This window comes from Sipha flava, unplaced genomic scaffold (assembly GCF_003268045.1).
Source record: "Sipha flava isolate LNK unplaced genomic scaffold, YSA_version1 121_pilon_pilon, whole genome shotgun sequence".
NCBI classification, from domain to species: domain Eukaryota; kingdom Metazoa; phylum Arthropoda; class Insecta; order Hemiptera; family Aphididae; genus Sipha; species Sipha flava.
This window is the reverse complement of record NW_020271747.1, coordinates 1,746,517-1,769,187: the sequence shown is the minus strand read 5'-3', so window position 1 is coordinate 1,769,187 and position 22,671 is coordinate 1,746,517. Positions and strand designations below refer to the sequence as shown.

The 22,671-nt window shown below is 27.0% G+C and overlaps 3 protein-coding genes across 3 annotated transcripts; 1 reads left to right on the top strand and 2 right to left on the bottom strand.

Annotated features, from left to right (window-relative positions):
* Positions 1-857: 857 nt before the first annotated feature.
* On the bottom strand, positions 858-2,715 carry LOC112693999 (NECAP-like protein CG9132). Its single transcript, XM_025569307.1, has 4 exons — positions 2,509-2,715; positions 2,173-2,378; positions 1,926-2,116; positions 858-1,310 (listed from the first exon to the last, which is right to left on the bottom strand). The coding sequence occupies exons 1-4, from the start codon at positions 2,592-2,594 to the stop codon at positions 1,068-1,070; spliced, it is 726 nt and encodes a 241-aa protein (XP_025425092.1). The 5' UTR covers positions 2,595-2,715; the 3' UTR covers positions 858-1,067.
* Positions 2,716-5,360: 2,645 nt separating this feature from the next.
* LOC112693967 (26S proteasome regulatory subunit 8) lies at positions 5,361-7,803 on the top strand. Its single transcript, XM_025569262.1, has 8 exons — positions 5,361-5,490; positions 5,999-6,149; positions 6,351-6,574; positions 6,640-6,832; positions 6,894-7,026; positions 7,087-7,240; positions 7,296-7,505; positions 7,595-7,803. Exons 1-8 carry the CDS (start codon positions 5,470-5,472, stop codon positions 7,733-7,735), a joined length of 1,227 nt encoding a protein of 408 aa, XP_025425047.1. The 5' UTR covers positions 5,361-5,469; the 3' UTR covers positions 7,736-7,803.
* A 3,977-nt stretch (positions 7,804-11,780) lies between these two features.
* Positions 11,781-16,131, bottom strand: LOC112694023 (ADP-ribosylation factor 1). Its single transcript, XM_025569344.1, has 5 exons — positions 15,751-16,131; positions 13,678-13,826; positions 13,506-13,615; positions 12,209-12,334; positions 11,781-12,127 (listed from the first exon to the last, which is right to left on the bottom strand). The coding sequence occupies exons 2-5, from the start codon at positions 13,823-13,825 to the stop codon at positions 11,963-11,965; spliced, it is 549 nt and encodes a 182-aa protein (XP_025425129.1). The 5' UTR covers position 13,826; positions 15,751-16,131; the 3' UTR covers positions 11,781-11,962.
* Positions 16,132-22,671: the final 6,540 nt, after the last annotated feature.

Below are 22,671 nucleotides of genomic sequence, written 5' to 3'. Positions count from 1 at the left end.
AAATAAAAAATATGAAATCATTCTTAACTTATTAAAGTCTTTTTATTTTTTTTTTTTATAGCATACATGAAAAATTAATGTATATTTATACAGTCAACCCAACAACTTATTACAATAATAAATACTACTGCATGACAGTTGAAACTTGTAAGAATAAATATTAAGTTGTTTTTTTATTGATATTATCTAAGATCGTTTAATTTTGTTACCTATTAATTCTAATACCTAATTATTTTTTAAAGGTTATATAATCCACGTTTTAAATATATCACACAGAAATTTTGGCAAAAATTTATTTTAAATATTTGAAGTTGCAGTAATAAATAAGAAGACATAAATTATATGACAATAGATTATTTTTAGGATTAAAATGAATACAATAATAAGAGAATAAATATATGTATAAATCATTTTGATGTATCTATTAAAATTAAATAACGGAGATATATTAAATGACTTATCATTTATACAATACAATTACTAGGATTCAATAAAAAACAATTTATCAAATTTGTAATTATTATATATATAGTCAATATAATAAATATCAATAAGGTAATTATCAAAAATTAAAATACTGCTTTTGTTATAAATAATAATAATAACATATTCATGTATGCGAATAAATAAATTAAATTAAATTAAAAAAATGAATGACAATATAAAATAAGGAGATAACATTTCATTTATATTAAAATAATAGTTTCAACTATTAAAAACGAAATCAGTTTAAATGTTTTTATATATATATTAAAATGCTTCTATAAATTTTAGCTACACAACAAAATATTTGTATTTAAATATTAATATAGGTAAACAAATAATTACACGTTGATTATTTATATAATAAACTTGACAGTTTTAGTAAAAACATAATAGGATGTAGATTAGCTAAATATAATGTTTGGTCAAATAATCTAATACATATAACTCAGTATAACAATGTTTGAATATTTATGGAACAAATAAACAATTATAATAATAAATAAATTATAATATAACAAAAAATGTAGTTATAAAATAATAATAAAATCCAATATTTGAGTAACTGGTAAAAAATATTAGTTTTAAAATTGCACCCAATTAGGATTAGAATTTCCGCCGGATTGAGAATTATTATTTGCTGAAGTAAATTCACCCCAGTTATTTGAATTTGTAGGTTGATGTGAAGGAGAAGATGTTTGGGAAGGCGGTGCTGGAATGGTTTTTGTACCAGATGAACCTGGAGGAGGTGGCAATAGCCCCCCACTGCCTGTAGATATTGGTCGAGGTTTAGCTTGCTTATTAATTCCTTCGCTGCCATCTTTTTTTTTTCAAAAAAAAAAAACAAAAAAATTAAAAAACTTAAGTATTTATAACAATTCAAATATAGAAAAAAATTTTATAAATATTTATATACATGAATAAATAATAGAATAAAAATGAAAAATTATTAAATGATTAATACTTCTAAATATTTAAGAACACATTTCTGAAATTTAAAAAATTAAAAGACTGCCCTATTTCAAATGTTGCTTAACATGTTTTAGAAAATAACCATAACATACATTTTGATATTAATGTAGACTTAGTAATATTAAACACAAAAAAACATTTACATTAATTCAGTTATAGAAAAGTTACACATACACAATAAAATAAGGAAAATAATTTTAATATTTTAAATGTAAAAACCAATTTTAAAAATAATATCTTACATAAATATATTTTAGATAATAATAAAATATAATAATCAAAGTATTCCATCCTTTATTTTGTCATGCTTAGTCGCGATTTTATTGACTTTGTATATACCTGACAATGAATTTTTAATTCCAAACCCGTCGTACTTTACAAATATAATAATACTCCAGACTAACCTTATATTTATTTTTTTATTTAGTTATTTATTTCTATATATTAACTATTTATATATATATACTTACAGTGATTTTCATATTAATTTTAATTGTTTCACCTTCTTTGAATTTCAGATCTAATTCTTGTTTGGGCTCATTTTTTTCCTTAGCAATTTCTTCACATACTTTAATTCTTTTAAAATGATCTTGTAAGGCAACATTTAAATCAAAACTATCAGAACGATCTCCAAATCCAAGACCGATAAATGCAGCTCGACCTAATAATATTAAGATTATTATATCAACTATTTAAAATAGGTCAAAAATCACCTACCATTTTCATCTTGGATGCGTACAACAAAATATCTAGACGAGTCAGATACAGACTCTATGGCAAGACCTGGGTACTGGTCAATAGGACATTTAGCAAATAGTTCGCCATTGTTACGATCTTCAAGTTTAAGAGTACATGCATCACCCACGCTTACGATTCGCATACGACCCGTCCATGTTGGTTCAGCTAAATTCCAATCAGCTGCCCTGCAAAAATGATTTAAAAATGTAATAATTCATTGATCAACAAGTACTGGTTGGACCGATTGAATTGGTACCCTTTATTTGTTTTTTGATTCCTATTATTGTATTTCTCAATTAAAATTAAATTATTCACCTGTATCCTCTATTGGTGGTTCTGGGTGGTATTTTGAAAACGAACACTTCGTTTTTCACCAACAATATGCTTTCGTAGGTTTCCATGATGGTTTTTCTTAAAACGAGTAATAAAACACTAAAATAATAAACTTTTAAAATATAAAAAATTAAAAAGAAACTATGTTGAACAAAAATGGTAATTGTTCTTCGTATTGAAAAACATAAAATATTTGACTTTATCACAGTACTTTGTTTTTGTCTTTTTAGTCCACGGTTAACACGTCTGGGGGAGAAGACACCGATCAGTTTTATTCCATGAGAATTCGTGGGCAATAGTGTAACACTTATTACAATATTTCGTGGCAGTGCCGGTGCCCGGGGGGAGGGAGGGGGGTCAGTTAACGGGATATGACTCCTTTCTCCCGAAATGTCTCTTATTTTGTGTAACATACAAAGATTTTAAGACAGGTATAATGTTAAATAATATCATCATTAAACAATTTCACAATTTTAATAAACTAAATAATAACAATTTTTTTTATTTTAACTTAATTTTAATAATCGACTTATTAAAATTTAAATGTTGGTACTTATGTAGGAGAGAATTTAAAATTTAGAAAACTCCCAAAATATTTGTCCGGCTGCGCAACTGTTTTTTTTTTTTGCAATTACACAAATATCGTTTTGTGGCAATATTTATATCACGTTAAAATAAAAAATAAAAAAATATAACATACTACCTACCTACTTGTTAATTATTATGGTGTGCATTCATTATAACAACATTCAATTTTTCGGCCTGTAACCTTCGCTGTCGTGTGAAACAATAACGAACTTACCTGTCCGACTGTTATTAAAATTAATTAAAAAATCACGAACACACAACAGCCAGCGGTATTATTATACATTTTTTAACAATAACGTAAGTTAGGTGTTTACACCCGAGGTGTTGCCAAACGCCGACGTAGTATCCCCGTGCACGTGTACAATATTAATATTTTAATAATAGCGGAGAGAGCATCGAGCAATAATTAGTCGACGAAAATTAAACATGTCATCGTGTTATTGATTATAACTAAGCGTGTACTGTACAGTTATGAAGTAGCAAGTTTTGAATCTAAACGCACAACATGCAGTTTAATAGTGTTCAATATCAAAATACACTAATACAGTACCGGGACTTGACCTTATCACACTAATTTCGGTTTGACATTTAGTTAATATTCAGTACCACAACATGACTTTATAACATTCCATAGTGACGAATCTATCCTCCCGATTCATTTGGGTAGTAGGCATAGGCGCAAATAAGATGGGACTTCGGGAGCTAAGCCCCCTAATTTTAATACAACCCCCTAGATTTATCATCGTATTAATGTAATTTTTGTAAAGAAAAAATTATTCAAATATGACCTACGCAATAGGTGTATAATACATAAAAATGTTTTGAAAAAAAAACCAAGTGTATACTCGTATTTTATAAAAATTGTTCACAGAGTTTGAATGTTTTGTACAATTTACTCATAAACTATAAACCTATTACAATTATCGGAAATAATATTAATAGTTTATTTATTTATTCTTTTTTTTTTTTTAACTAATCTTGCAATATTACAGCTGCTAGTGATTATAACTAGTAATAAAATGTTAATAATTATTTCGGATCATTTAAAGGTATGGGGACAAAATCTCAACTTTTGGTTAAAAAATGGTAAGACTGAAGCCCCTCCCCCAATTGAAATTTCCTATTCGTGCATATGGTAGTAGGAGTGATTAAAACCAGTAAGAATAGTTTTAAACTTGTGTTAATAATGTTTTATCGAAATCAAAACTACCTATCTTATTTTTCCTTATACTAATTGTGTTCTTCATACTGTATTCACTTGCACATATTTTTATCTCTGTTCAAGTACGATTCTTAACAAATTATTTAACAAAACTTATACTTTTATGTGTAAATTGGAGGATAATGGGTGCCTTAGCACTCCAAAATCCTACCAACCCCCCTAAAAATGATTGCAAAAGTATCATGTTCACGATTAGTTACTGTCATGGCAGTAATTTATTGAAATTGTTAAATTTATAATTATCATTAATATTTACTAATAAACAGTTTTGTAATTATTTGTATATTGTTACTGATATAACTGACTAATAATTTAAAAAATAAATTGTAAAACAGGGCAAAATGTTATCGCTATAATAGTAACACAAAAATGATTTTCTAAGATAGGAATAAGAATAATTTGAAAAAGTATCTGTGAACGTGGTATACTAAATGTGGAGTTTCATATATACTATTAAAAAAAAATAATAATATCGTAGCCCCCAACTTCTTCAATAGATTTCTGTCCATGTATTTCTACTCCTCGTGTACCTTCTAATTTTAATTTATTCAAATAAGTATTTCGATTATACTCATTTGTTTTTGTAATACGATCGTAAACGTACTAAACCTAAATGTGGTTTTTATTCAAAATTTCCAATTAAAATTATTCTAAGTATTTAAATGATCATTTACTATATATTGACAGAGTTTTTTTAATATTTTTTAATATTTACTTTGTAAATTATAGTTATAAATCATAAAATAAAATAAAAATAAATTTGACACGCGAAAAAATACAAAAATCCACTTAAAATAATATACTTTACATTTTTTGATAATTGATTGCCCTGCGATGAAATTTCTAGCTACGGCCTTGGGTATTGGTAAAAATTGGTGCTACTGTTTGGATTCTTTGATAAGGAATATTCTCATTTTATTTAAAAATTTGGCGCTAAACAATCATGTTTAATTCATGGAAGAAAAACATACGGAAAACAAAAACCATTTGGTCGACTATGATTATACGAGAATTGATATCGAACCATTACAAGTAAGTTTTGTCGAAAAGCATATATTGTTGAAAGTGGCTTTGTGAACTTGGTATTTAATATTTTTAAAATAATATAATTATTGTTAACTTGACGCGCAAATATGACGCCAAATCCTCCTGAGGTAAGAATCAATTTATTTAAACTATGTTTTGTATCGTCCAAGTACATATTTTATATATACATTATTATTGGATTAAAAACCTTTGTTGAGAAATAATTTATTAGGTAGTCATTGGTTTTTTAACTTCTTTTTTATTATTGCTATTTTACAGTACATATACAATCTTCGAAAACCATCTTAAATTTTTCTGATAATTTAATCTGATATATTTTCTATACCTAATTCTTAGTAATAACTGAAACTATAATTTTGGCTGCAGGATATTATAATCAAATTTTAATGTTTTTCTAAAATGTTATGAACATTTGTTAAATGTAAAAATTTCAAAATTGTTTACATTAATAATTGTTCTCCAAATTCATTTTTATTTTTATCTTTAAACTTTTGATGAAATATTATGTATTATTGTAAATATCTTTTAGTTAGTAGGTGTTAAATTATATTTATTTGACCTTTGTTTATTAAAACAACTTTTAATAATTATTTTATATTTTTAAATATTTCTTAGTTCATGGAGGTGGACCAAAATAGTACACCTCGAGGAGATGGATTTAAATCATATTATACAACCAAAATCGAAGAACTGTTATTGGTTGTTGCAGAAAAAAGTATGAATCTCAGACGTCTGCAAGCCCAGAGGAATGAACTTAATGCTAAAGGTACTTATAGGTTTTATAGTTAGAAAATTATATTGCTTACTACATTTGGTTTCTAATGAAAAAATTAACTCGAATTAGGATATTTTAACTACTATATTTTGTATTTTTAAAACTTTTATGAAAAACAATTATTATAAAAACTATAAATACTATTGAAAACTACAATTATTTACAATTAATATTTTTATTATTTCTTTACAGTGAGATTGTTGAGAGAAGAATTACAATTGCTTCAAGAACAAGGTTCATATGTTGGTGAAGTAGTGAAACCAATGGATAAAAAGAAAGTGCTTGTCAAAGTGCACCCAGAAGGAAAGTTTGTTGTAGATATTGATAAAAATATCGATATTAATGATGTAACTCCAAATTGTCGTGTAGCATTACGCAACGAAAGTTATACTCTACATAAAATACTCCCTAACAAAGTTTGTTAAAGTTTATTTTTTATTTGATTTTAAAAATGTCCATTAAACATTATTTCGTATATTAGGTAGATCCTTTAGTTTCTCTTATGATGGTTGAAAAAGTACCTGATTCCACTTATGAAATGGTTGGTGGATTGGATACCCAAATAAAAGAAATTAAAGAAGTCATAGAATTGCCTGTGAAACATCCTGAATTATTTGATGCTCTTGGTATTGCCCAACCAAAAGGTGTACTATTGTATGGACCTCCTGGAACTGGTAAACAAACTCAATTTGAAATATTATAAATATTAGTTTTAAAAATTTTCACTTTTAACAGGTAAGACTTTACTTGCTAGAGCTGTTGCTCACCATACAGAATGCACATTTATCAGAGTCTCTGGTTCTGAGCTTGTTCAAAAGTTTATTGGTGAAGGTTCAAGAATGGTCAGAGAACTCTTTGTTATGGCAAGGTATGATTATTATTTATTATATTATTTAATTTTATTAACATAATTCATTTATTTCTTTAGAGAACATGCTCCTAGCATTATTTTTATGGATGAAATTGATTCTATTGGGTCATCACGTATAGAATCTGGTAGTGGTGGAGATTCTGAGGTGCAAAGAACTATGTTGGAGTTGCTCAACCAGCTCGATGGTTTTGAAGCGACTAAGAACATAAAGGTATTCATTGCCAACACACATAAGCATGTATGATAAACTGACAACGGATTTTTAGGTTATCATGGCAACCAACCGTATAGATATTTTGGATACCGCCCTGTTGCGACCTGGACGTATTGATCGTAAAATTGAATTCCCTCCCCCAAATGAAGAAGCTCGTTGGGATATTTTACGTATACATTCAAGAAAAATGAATCTGACAAGAGGTATAAACCTGAAGAAAATTGCTGAGCTCATGCCTGGTGCTTCTGGAGCTGAAGTTAAGGTAATGGTTTCAAATACATAACAGATGTGTCTTATTTGTGTAAAACTGTTAAATTTAACTATTCCTAATTTAAAATGTCAATACTATAGGGTGTATGCACAGAAGCTGGAATGTACGCTTTACGTGAAAGGCGTGTACATGTAACACAGGACGATTTTGAAATGGCTGTAGCTAAAGTAATGCAAAAAGATTCCGAAAAGAATATGTCAATCAAAAAGCTTTGGAAATAATTTGAATTTATATTATATACCGTGTTGGAACTTTTTTTTTCTTCTATGTATGCAACGGTTATTTAAATTTTACCATATATCAAATGAGGAAAAAATAATTATGTTAAATAATATAAGTAGTACAACTAATAAACAAAATATTTCTTATTTTTTATTTTTTAAGTTAATTTTATATGTCAGCTGTTAATCTTGATAAAATAAACAAATTAATACAATTAAAAAGCAACCAATAAATATTGTTTTTACATACAGATGAAATGTACATAGAAGAAAAAAGCTTTTAATGCAATATCATTCTACTGCAAGTTATTGTTCAACTGTTTATTATTAAATTCATAAATATTTGTGTACATATTGATTTTCTATTGTCCTTAGACATATTAATAGATCTATGATATTGTTATTTATAAAATGTGAGAACTGCAAACTGATGAAATTTAAGGACTGCAAATCTGTGATGATGTAAAATGTTGATATATTTCTTCCATTTGTATAGACTTCTTTTATTATTCTACCGACTTCTAAGAAATTTAATTTTATATGGTCTTTAAGTTAAATCACTGGATGCAGAAAGATTCAGGGCAGAGATGTCAAATATTTTAATATCTACTTGTTGAAAAGAAAATTAAATATTTTTTCATGTGAGTACGAACTAATTTTAAAATATGTGCATTTTAAATCAACTATTTACAGATGTATTTAAACCAGGGGTCGGTTAGTAATTTATATTGGAGTCCTAAAAATTAAAATAATAAATCAATGAGGTCCAGTGAAAAAAATCTTTCAAATCTTTATACTTTAAAAATAGTATAAAAATAAAAATTATTATTTGGTTATTGCAATTAATTTATATTAAAAACTACAATATTAGGAGTATGAAAATAAAAATTGACAGGGTCCAGAGTAGTGCTCGCCATTATACGTGTAATGAATTACACGGTACAGGTGTATTTGTAAATACCCGTTCACCCGCATTACCAGTGTAGCTAAATAACCGTCATTATCTGTGTATATAAATACCCGACATTACCCGTGTATTTTATTCTCCATGTTTTTGTATTGTAATAATTGAGATTTCTCTATTATTAAATATTAAATTTCTTTATAGCAATTGTAGTATAAATTTTATTATTATTTATAAATATATGTTATATATTACTTTTAAATGTCTGCCGAATGATCCTGTTAATCCACCAGCACAACTAAACTCTTTATTTGAATTATCATCACATAAATTACAAATAGCCCTATTACCTTGACGTTTACCATATTGCCACACCCAACTTTTTGGTTGATAACTCATCATTCAAACCAAAATATTAAAACTACAATGCGTCGCGTAAAACAGTGGACGTCACAGTATAAAATATTCTTCAAATTGACAAAATAATTCTATAATTTATCAAAGCCGTGAAGATGGCTATAAAACAACTTTGGGTTTGTTAGTTATCGTATTTAATATAATATTACAAATAACGATAACGTAGAATTTTAATGAATTACATAATTTGAACCTAAGTCATAACACTCATAACATTTAGTTATTATATTTCTAAATAATGAAAGATATAAGATTTTGAAATTATTATATACTTGTATATATATAGTGGACGCTGCTTATAAGACTCACTTTGGGATTAGCATAAAGTGAGTCTATAAATAATTTGTTGTGCATACATGGTTCGGGGGATGGTTAGAAACTAGCAATAAATAATAACCAATACAAAATTTATTTTCTACGATTTTTCTTAAGAAATTTAAGTCTTATAACTGAATTTAAATATTTGAATACGTCCAGATCATTCCAGGCGATTTTGAATCTAATAAGTGGCTGAGTGTATTGCTTGTTCGAAGTCTGCATAAATTATATTAGGTGCAACATGTAATGGATTACGAAGCGAGGACTAATGCTAACATGAACAAAATGAATTTCCAACAATAAATTTTAAGATGGTATTTACAGATAAGATATCGATGATAATCGAGATTATCTACGAGTTTATCACCAAACAATATTCACAGTTGCTGAAAAACCCATGGCCCGAGAAAACCGCGGACGCAACTCGGACAAAATATCATTTATGGACCCAATTCGTATGCGCCGGAGCGATGGCATATATAGAAAACATTTTATATAAATTATGATAGAATAAGTCAAAATATTAAGTAATTATAAGTAGGTATAATAAAGTATTCATGTTAAAATCATTTTTATTAGAGTGAAATATCCACTAAGTTTAAAAAAAATTGCCAATTTCTGTGAAAGCCAAATAAGATTCATACCAATATTTGAATAATTATATAATATACCTTTAATTACCCTGAATTAATAACTAAATAGGTTGTCTGATATTTATTTATCGGGTTATACATACGAAATGGTATTAAGTAAACGGGTAACGGGTATTAAATACACGTGTATCAGTAAAAAATACCCGTGTATTGAAAACACGGATATTAATAGATTTAATACACGTGTACTATAATAACCTTGTATAATTACGACCCCTAGTCCAGAGTATTGCCTTCCGCGGTCCGCCAGTTGCCAACCCTTGATTAAAACTGTACATTGTTTACTTATAAACGAGTATAGTTATATGATATTGCATTATTTTCATTTATATAAAGAAGTTGAAATGCAACAGGTGTTTAAATGTAGGCCTGTAACTATATGCAACTTATAGGTTCACCATTCTTGGTTTAGAAGATTTTACTCCCATCTTATATTTGTGTAATAATAATTCATATTTATAACATATTATGTTATAGATTATATAATTAATTTAACTTTCCATCACTATAATATTGTGTAAAAATCAGTTCATATTTTTTGACTATGGATATTAATGCGTATAAATATTTGTAGTAAGGTATCTAAATAAGTTTTGTCAATTCAAGCAATACTCCAATTTAAATGTTTTAATGAAGAAACAAACAATAGTTGTGATATGGGTAAAAATTACAATATAAAACTTGGTACACATACTTGTGACATAAGTTATAAGATTTGAAATTGTTACTCAAATATATTTTTATTGTAATTAAATGAAAAGATTCAATATTAAAAAAAAATTATATATTTACATATATTTAAAAATTGATAGTAGAAATACATTAAAATATTAAAATTTCTTCACAAATCAGGGTCAATACAATAACCAATAACAAGAGTTAAGTTCAGTTAAGAATAATAAAAAGTAATATTAATATATTAATAGTAACTCTACAACAACAAACATGATATTCAACTCATTGTCTTTATAGAAATTCAGAGAAATAAAATAACCAGTCAATTGAGTAATATGAAACTAAAGACACAAATACCAAACATGAATAGGTAATGAAATTCTAAGTAAAAATAGCTTTCATCAATAGGATTAAATGTATGTCAATGGAATGTTGAATAATGGATCACACTAATGCTTAACTTATCATTAGATGTAAACTGTAGAGCCCAGTAATAAATAAATTGTTTTAACTTGGCCGCATTTAAAATTAATGTTATCATGTACTTTAAAAAGTAACTCGTATTAATTATATACAATTAAAACCAGGCGGAAAGGGCAAAATATACCGTAGTCATAAAACAGAATTCATATGTGTTATTTAAACTTTAAATAGTAATATAAATAGTAAATTTTATTTACAAAAAAATTCAGCTTTTGTATAACTTATAAAGAAAAAAATTATACATATTTATTTTTATATAGCGGATTTGGGTATATAACTTTAATATAAAAAAAAAATGTATACACTAAAAAAAAAAAAAAAATTGTGTTTAAGCTAAAAATAAAATTCCAAAATAAAGCTAAAATAATAATAATGTGTGGAAATCAACATAACAATTGTTTTTTCTGCATTACAAAATTCAGACAATTATATATTTAAATACAATTATAAAATATTTTGCTTAGAGGAAAGATACAATAGTAATTATACTCATAAATTTTTATTTTTTTGAAAATTAAAAATTGTCAAACAGTTTGTTAAAATAGTTTTGATCATTTAACTTAATGATAAAACATATTAAGAGGTTGATTACAACTCTGGACTAATAGTTTAACTGGGAGAACTCATTTGACAATATTAATTTTGCTGGCGAGTAAAAAAATGTTTTTAGTCTGCTATATATGCTTAAGTTTGTTTTCATGAATTACAAATAGTTTTTATTATTATTTTTTTTTTAATTTAAATATTTATAATAATAATAATGTAGTCTGGAGTCGGTTAACGGTTGGCATTTTTCAATTGATTTGACAGCCAGTCAAGACCTTCATATAAACCATCACCACTAGTTGCGCACGTTGCTTGAATATACCAATTACGGTTACGCAGCGTATGCAAGCTTAATTTATCCGTTATTTCAGATGCGTTCATAGCATTAGGCAAATCCTAAAATATGACATTTAAAATAATTTATATATAAAAAATAACCACATTAAGCATTCTTCTTTTTATTAATAATATATTTACTTGTTTGTTAGCGAATATTAACAATACAGCGTCTCTAAGCTCATCTTCGCCAAGCATTCTCATTAACTCTTCTTTAGCTTCAAAAATACGTTCTTTATCATTACTGTCTACTACAAAAATCAAACCCTGCACAATATATAAAACATAAAAATTTATTTAAAAACATACATTAATCAACAACTATTATAAGTTCAAAAGTTAATATTCTTTTAAAAATCATATTGTTAAAGCAATGAAATTTATACTACTAAATCTATAAAAAAAAAAAAGCCAATAACAAATATAATAAGTTGATTAATACGTTAATTAACTGGAATTATTACAATAGTTTTTAGCCTCAACACGAGTTTGTCTGAATGAAACCCAGTAATCTCATAGATTTAAATAAATAAATAAATAAATAGAAATAAAAAGAACTATGAATAATAATAATTTTCTAATAAGAAGTATTTTTTTTTATTGATAGTTCATCTCTTATTGTATTAGGAACTCTTGGGAGTATAATTGTACATACAATAACACTTGACTTGTAATGTATTAACATAGAAATCACTATTTTAACAGAAATTAATTATGAAACATACTTAATAACAGGTAGGTTAGATATCTATAAAGGATTATTTTAAAATACTATTAACTATTTTTTACATTAAAGTATATTAACAATAGTTTTAAAATAAAGCTAAAAGTCTGAAATTATAAAAATAAAATAAAAATATATACTCAAATAACAACATAACTCTTAAATTTAAAATTCAATATCATTCATAATTTTTTGTTTGAACAGGTAACAATATTATTAGATGATCAAAAAATATATTAGCCTGATTAAGAGAATTAAAATTAAAATAAAATAAATAAAATTAAATTCAAAATTAAAATAAATAAATATCAGTATCATAAATGAGATATTTAACACTCCATATAAAAATCACAATATCGTAAAAATTAAATTTAACAATTAAGCGATAAAACTAAAAAATTGGTATAATTTTAAATAGGTAAAATTATTTATAATTGAACAACAATTGTTATGTATTCGTAAGATTATGTACAGAATTCAAAAGAACTACATTTATTCTAAAATAAGAAAAATTTTTAAGAACACAAATAAAAGAAAACGTCAATCTTGTAGATTTTAAAATGTACATCATTGAATGTTAAAATTTATATTAACAGAATTCAGTAAAATGGTATTACAATAGTGAAAGTTAAATTAATAATTAACTTTCAAAATATTTTTAACTGAATATACTTGGTTCTAACAAAATATACTCATTTAAATTAAAATACATGCCTGTGTATTTTGGAAATAATGCCTCCAGAGTGGTCGGATTTTGTCCTGTCCACCAACATCCCACACTGTGAAACTTATATTTTTGTACTCAACAGTCTCAACATTGAAACCTATGAACATCAATTATATTTTAATTCATAATAATACACAGGACATTTTATAGAAAACTTACCAATAGTTGGTATAGTCGTAACAATTTCACCTAATTTCAATTTGTATAAGATAGTCGTTTTACCAGCAGCATCTAATCCTACCATAAGTATTCTCATCTCCTTTTTGCCAAATAAATTTTTGAACAAATTCGCAAATACATTCCCCATCCTGAAAATAAATTAATAATAATTTTAAAATATAATATAAAATTCACTAAAATATTTAAATTATTGGATGATATAAATTGATTCAATCATTTTACATTTTGTATAAATTTTAGTTTCAACTTAATGGTACCTCAAAAAATAAAATAATAAATGAAAAAATCAAAATATAACTAGTATTCAGATTTTAACTATTGACTTACGAAATGTCTAATCAGTTGATTACAATTGTGTAAGTATTTATAGAATACTACTAGTACTATATAAGTACTTAGTCTTAGATTGTATAAGAATTTCAGAATTTTTTCATCAATTATAATATAAATGATTGACAAAATGATTTATAATTTCTTGTATATCACTATTTTCAATACACTTAGATTTTAAATATTAGAAACCATGATATCAATAAGTAAAACAAATTAGTTAACTTATGCTTAGTTTAGCATAATCAAACCAGCAATAACTCCAATATGAATAAAATATTCATTCAACCATGTTTGAGTTTTAACTGCCTAAAAAGGTGTTCAATTTTTTGTAATCAAATGTGTATAAATAGGGCTTAATGTTTACTGATTTGATTTAAAAAAAAAAATAACACGTGTATGAAAATAAAAAAAAACATTATATAGGAACTATAATATAGGTTATAATCAATTTTTTTAAATAAGTAGAAAAATAAAAATATAATAAAATGTATTCTAACTTATAAATTGGTAGTTAAATTAAGAGTATAGTAAATTCAAAATTTATACCTGTTGCATATATTTGTTAAAATGTAAAAAATTACTAATACAAAACAATAAGATTTGTATTAATTTTGACATTTATTCTTCAATAATTTTTAATCAATTAAAATTATTATCAAATATTTGATATTTATAAAAGGAAAGAAATTATTATAAAAAAATCAATATTTATCTATGGTTTAGCATTTTCATTGTCAAGTAAAGTAACAACATTAATCAAAAAATTAATGATAATGTGTTAATTTAATCAACTACTTTAATTGATATAACACAAATGAATGAACATTATACAAGCTTATACAACAAATGGAATTATTTTTTTCCCTATAAGTCACTTTCTAAAATTATTGAAACAATCATTCATTAAAATGACATAAGAATGTATATTAAACTTTTATCTAACAAAGAAGAGAATAAAATAAATATCAGACAAAGAAAGTAACTTTTAAGTATTTCATTGGTTACCTACAGCATACACATTTAATGTGTACAATATATTATAAATTATAAACACTAACAGTATGAAATTAAAATATTATTAACTTTCAAATTCATGTAAGTCAAACTGTAAGATTCTTAGAATAGTTTGAAAATGGATATTTATTTGAAGAGCTTAACTCAAGTATAATTATTGAAAAATATGGTTATTTTGTGTAAAAATGTTGAATATTTTATTAAAATAGTAAAATTAACGATTAGAGTTAATTATTTGAAGTGTTAACACATAACTAGTGTTTTTAAGAACTGCAATAACGGTTTATAAGTTCAAACATACTTATTGAGAGTTTACTGAAACATAAGGTTAGTCAAACCTTCAGTTTGAACGATACTTAGGGCAGTTTTAAACAGCAGGCATCTTGCAAACTAAAAAATACTAAGAAATAGTACATCAATACACAAAACCATACAAAATTGAAAGTGTAATGGTAAGTTAATTTCTCAGAACCAACTACTACGAAACGCGCCTAAGCAAGACGGGCACTAAGACTGCGAACTATGAGGAAGGGACGGATTCAACTTAGGCTGCCGCAGAAGTGGCCAGTGGCCACGCACGCATAACAGCCGGTGAGAGTCGGTATCCGTGGCCGCGTAAGCGGACGAAAACCAAAAATGTTTGGCTGTAAAAGGCCAACCGAGACAGGAAAACAGGTGACGTGTGCCATCGTTTCTAATACTTACTTATTGTCGAATGTTTGTCGACGAAGTATTTAGATGAATGTTGATGGTCAAACGACGACGACGGCGAGACGGCAGTGGTGGCGGCGGCGGCGGACCGAGAGTGTTGCGAGCGTAGTACAACGGGGCGCGTCAGCGGTACCACGGAAAAAATTGATAATAACGTTAAAAACAAAATAACGACACTATCGAGGAAAACCAAAAACGATATGTACACAAAATACAAATATTAATTACATACGTGTGAATATATACATGTATGTACGATTAAATTTATAAAAATTGTATGTATATATATATATATATATATAAATGGATATATTTAATATTTAACCGATAATCGGATAAGATGGCGGCGCACGAGTACTACTCTTGTTGACTCCGGTATTTCACTGTTTTTTTTTTCTCTTATTTTATTTATTTATTTTTTTTTCTCCTGCGGGTTCTACATGCGTGCCACGTATAGAGCACGATTGTTCCGGGCCGGGCGCAGTCATTGGTCGACCGGTGTCACGTGATCGCCGACCGTTTCTGCCATGAAATCGGTGAGGCCGGTTGGCGGGCCCCGAAAATTGTGCGACGAACGCGACGGATGGGCCTTCGGCCCAACAGTCCGTCCGCGGCCTTCGCGTCCCATCCAAGGGACCCCGAAATTGTTTTCCTCGATCGGTCACATGTGTATTGGCAACACTCTGTGACAGCGACGGCGGCAGTGGCGATCGGGTTGTTTTCGTTACCCGTTGCCCACGCCGCCACCACCACCTGCTACACCGTGGTCCGTGACGACGGCAGTTTGTCAACTTCTTGCCACGATGCGTGATAAGCGCACTGATAACCGTCCTCGGTGTGGTTGCGTGTTTTTCCTAATCACCACCTCACCGGGCTCCAGTGTTTCAACGTGTTCCCTGCGGGAGTGGCAACAAATACAACGTTTTCAAACTTGTGTTTTCGTGCAAAAACCATCTTAAACGTATACGTGTAAGGCTTTGATGTCGTCATCAGAATACGGATTAGTATATGTACAGTCGGACTTCGAATCGCATGTTTTCTGTAACATTTTTACCAAATAACATTTCTGTTTATCAAAAAAAAAAAAAAAAACAACGAATTTATTTTATATTATTTTATTATTTTATTTGTATTATTAATTTTATACAATAACTTTGATTTGGAGCTTTCAAAAGTATTGTAAAATAAAGTTTTGAGAACATCAAGCAGTTTCGACATTATTTGGCGTGGATTTCAGAATACTATTATTGTACAACAGTACATTTTTAATTATTTGGATAATTTCCTACACTTTTATTGTTCTTCGATGAAAAAGATTAAAAACATTTAATACAATTATTTATGTATGCAGTGGCGTTCTCAGGAATTTTCAATGGGGGGGGGCTCTGAAAATTTACTAGAATACAAAAGTGGGGGGCTCTGTACCCCCTCTTAGTCATAATAATTAAAAATGTTGTACTTTTTTAAAAAACTGCATTATCACAAATTGTCACAAAATTGTTAAATTGATAGCGCGGTCGTGTCATACAACATGTTCTATGGTCGTCGTCCAATCCAACTTAATAATCGTGATACTGGTCATTAATGACGTATAAACCACTAAATTATAATCAATAAAATCAATAATCAATTATCAAATTATTGGAATAATTTAAAAAAGAATACGGCCAATGGTCGGGGGGTTCAAACCCCCTGCCCCCCCCCCCCCCCCGTGAGTACGCCTTTGTATGAATGTATCAATTTTACAATATACTTATGCACTATTATTTATTATTTAAAACTTTGTGTCTGTACAGTAGTATTATAATTATTAATATTATTTTACGATATTATTGCACAAATTATATGCAATTATTCGTATACATTTCGTATTTTTTTTAACGACATTTCTATTTAACGAAGTTCGATAAATAGATAATTTGGATGAGTATGAAAATATACATGAAAAATGTTTTATCAAATCCGATTGTAGTATGGCATGTGGCTGTATTATATTCTAATAATAATACTTAATACCACAATAAAGTTCAAAATGCATTTTAAATATTGTTTTCATACATATTTCGTAGTTTTGTGACATGTGTCTACTGAAGTGTGACTATGATACACCTCTAATGACTTGAAATGGAAATAAACAGATTGGGATGTCAGCGCTATAAAAACATAGTGGATTTTATTCACATTTATTGATTTACTTCGTAGAGATTTTCGAAATTGAACGTTATTCATACATTAAATGCTGTTAAATTAATTAATTTTTAATTACCAATGCGTTGTTAAAATAATCATATAAAGTATGAATTATATGCGAATGTAAACTAAAATCGATGAACAATAATAATCAAACAATTTAAAACAATACGATGCGTATTGTTTTAAAAAATAATGATTAACGAAATGTTTGTCGGATTATTTGTGTATATTACAATTAGGTAATTTAGATAACGAGACCAATAATCATGTAGAAATTTCCTGTCATAAAACTCTAATTATCAAAAATGAACCATAATTAGATTTAAGACAAAAAGATTAAAATATTTTTATGTCGTATACGTCAACTAGAAAAACTATTACATTTAGACTAAATGATTTAGTACTTTTTTTATTTCCGTTTAGTCTTGGAATTATTTGAGAAGTTCATGAAATAGTGTATCATACATATTTTCGTGTTTTTTTTGTCCGTTTTGAGACGCAAATTTACTATTTTGTATAAGCTATCATCGACTTTTGTATAGTACACCACAGAATAACTACTGTATAGCGAATAATACTGCGCAGTTACCATTTTTTACGACACGTAAATTATAATATTTTAATAAAAATTAAGCACTTATATGAAACACCACTCTTATCAAATCCTGGATTACGTTGTACTACATTTAAATTTTTTTAATATAAATTCAAATGGTTCTACTTACCCGTCCTACTTACCGGTTGGATTTTATCAATTGCTACCTAAAATTAAAAATAATTTACCTATCTATATAATATGTTGTTATGAACTTAATAACGACGTGTTGCGTGAGAATTTCATAACCAGAGAATAGCCAAATGCCTGAACCTGAAGCCATGATGTAGCCATATATATAGGTATATACGTGTAATATTTCGGTGAACATTGGTAAATGTGTGCTTATAAACTGATCATTTTTTTTTAATCAAAGATTAAAATTATAACTCATTAGTGGTTATTTGTTTCTATTAAATTAATTATATTCTATACGTTTACTATGTATTTATTATTACGTATGCATTATTTTAGTTATTTCTAGAATAGGGCAATCGGTATGTTCTTATTAAATGTTGAATCGGCGACTCATTTTACCTAAGTGCCGATAAACGTGGTAGGACGAAGACGTCAAACCAATTAAAAAATATAATGATTTATATTTTGTACGTAAGTACCCATATAATACATGTCTCATTTTTCTAATTTACAATATGTCAATGGCTTTATAAAAGACGTACCTATTTTTTTTTTTTATGATGTGCCGACTTTAGAATAGATAAACTCTAGACCAGTGGTGGCCAAACTACGGCCCGTGGGCCAATTCCGGCCTACCATAATTTAATATCTGGCCCGCGAAAGTATTCTACATTACAACACTTATTTGCATAACTGTAATATTTTACATTTACGTAAAAAAAAATTGAAAAATGCATTTTTTTATGGCTCGTGGTTAAAAAAAGTTTGGCCACCACTGCTCTAGACTATGACAAATGCATAAGTTGCGTCTCCCCTCCCATAAACGACTTCACTATGGGTAGTACATCCATTTTCCATGCATGGAATATTGTAAACGTAATGTTAAATAACACATATTAAGTATGCAAAATACATTACATTATTTGCTTAGAATTTTAAAATTAAATTTGGTAATAATAATTTAGATATATTTTATACATAAGCTATTGTCGACATTTCATAAAAAATAATTATCATTTTTGAACATTTACGCAGTGTACATTGAAAACGTTAACGAAATGGACTCATTCATTGTTATGAGGTATTGTCCCCAAGTGAAAGTTGTACGTTTTATATACATAACATTATTCTTTAAGAAAGTTAATTTTTAAAGTTTAAAATAATTGTAATGAATAATTTATCCATGACCTAACTAATAGATAAACGAGTATTGTTTAGTCAATGAAACAATCCATAGTGCATGACGTATTTAACATTTGCAAACATAGTGGGGGGAGGGGTAAGGTATACATTCATCTCAGTATACTTATACTTATAATAAATAAATTTGTTGTAACTTATAAAAAACAATCAACAAACAAAAATTTTACCTTGAAATTAGGTATTATTTATGAATCAAATTCAATACAACAACACGAATTTCATTCTTTTTAATTATAAATGTTAATTATTACTCAAGATCTCATCAAAAACCAATGACTTACTAATATAAAGTTAAAGTAATAAGTATATAATACAAAATTGTTTTTGCGGGGAAACTTGAGTTAGGTCCTGACATATTCGATCGCTTAAAATAAACATGGGATAGATTTGCTGTGTTATTTAATAATACTTGAATGGATCCTTGGTGATATTTTATCTTAATTATTCAATTCAAATTTTTGCATAACGACGCATCCTGATAGTTATCACCGGATAGCATATTGTAACTTGCTAGTAGCTAGTAGACTGTAACGTGTCAATATTAGAAGTGTCCGTTTAATAAAATATAAAATAAAATAATTATAATGGTTTGTTTTATTGTTATTTATTATTTTAATAATGTATAAAAATTGAAGTATGGATTTCATATCAAGCAAAAAAGATAAAAAAGTTATCATTGCGCATAGTTTTATATTTCGTTTCCACAAAATGTTGGTTGATGATATACAACGTTGGAAGTATTTTCTAAATGTGCGTGTTTTTTTAAATTATCATCCACTTTAGATATAATAGAGAGATGTAATTGTGAACACAATCACAAAAAAATTAATAGCAAATTACTGATAGACAAACATTTAGTAACTCGGTTAAAAGAAAAACAAAAGAAAATTTTTGTACGTGACATTCAAAACTCATTAGATCCGAGAAGAAAAGTTATGATATACCTACAATAAATACGAATAATTTGAAATTAATAAAGAATGAAATCCATTATGCTCGTAAAGTACTGTATTCAAAATAACCTAAACCACACAATAAACATACAATTATTTAAACACAATGAACATAACTACCAACAGAGACGAATAATTTATATTATGTAATAATTTTGTAGACAATCTCATAGATTTTTCTATTAACTTAAAAGATTTTTGTGGTATTATGAGAAAACATAGTATTACATTATACATTTTTGCGTTATTAAAAAATTTACTTGGAATTCAGAGTGAAATTTATATTTAATTTCGGAGCTCCACAACATAGCCTAGCATAAATACAAAAGAAAAAGAATAATTTTTTAGAGGAAATATAGTTTATTTTATTAATGGAGAACTGACACGGTTAACTTTTGTGAAATATATGTGTTTTAAATTTCTTCCCTAATTAAGATTATATTATAAATAAACTATTAACAATAAAAAAAAGAAAAAATGTAAGGTAAAATTAAGCTAATAAATAATAATAATAATGATAGCTAATAATAATTGTTTACGTTCAAGTTAAAAAAAAAAAAAATATATTAATCGAATAATATTTTAATAATGTTTACATCAGACCGTTACCTTTATGTAACAAAAAACAAAAATGTTTGGACGACTTTTTAACCTACCTCCACACTATTAAGCTGGACTCAACTCATATACTCGATAAAATACATCTGGGACCAATTCACACTATTTTTGAAATTTGTGAACAAATTAGAAATTAACCGTTTTTGCAAAGTCTTAAAACGCAAGTTTCCACTATAGTACGGTGTCGTCAAATGTCACACATAAATTAAGAACTTCATTAGGTACAAATCATTATCGCAAAACAATATAGTTGAAACGCTGAATCTTTTGTAAGATTCTTATTAAACAATAATTAATATTTTTGAACGGTAAATGTATTATGCATTTCAAAATAGCGCATGTACATTTTGTGAAGATTATTACACTAGCATTTAACTAGACCTATGCCTACGTCATTTATATGGTTCGTGGTTTTGCTTGTACTAGATAATTGACAACTAAAATCATAATCCAGTACACAGATTAGTAAAAGACAAAAATAATTTTAACACGATATTATACAATTTTTAACAGTAATAAGTTATTACTAACCAAATGTTATTACTAATAATATTTGGTCGATTATATTTTATGAATAGTTTAATATTATGATTAATATCCTAAAAAATATATTGGAAATATTTAAAAATGTTCTCTAACGATAAACGTATGTTTGATTATCGGCCAAATGTCATTATTGTTAAGAATAGAATAATATTGTGACAAAAATAAAATTATAAGTATGTATAACGATTATTATTATTTTAAATGTATTTCTTACTATCAACATTGTAAAATAAGCGATAAAAATAGGGATCAAATACCATATTATGTTTGTCGCTTGGTGAACATAATAGTCGTTAGTGTCACTTGTACCGAAATGTATTCATTAAATATTTTATTACTAAATTATCAGAAGAACACTTTGACTAGTGATTTTGTGATTGAATGTGATTGAATGCTTTCCTGTCAGTTATCTAGTAAGGTCGTTCGGTTCCAAAATATCGCTTAGTTAGTTTTGTCGTTTACCAGTCGACATACCAGTGGGCATATTATTATTATAAATTATTTTTTATTATATTCACAGTCTAATGTCCATACAAACTATATAACCTAACCCAGGGATGGCGAACCTTTTTTAGTTCAAATGCCAAATTTTTCCTTTTTAGGTTTTGAAAATCGTTCACGTGCCCGAAAAAAATTATATTTTTTAAGATCATATATAAAATTACAGAT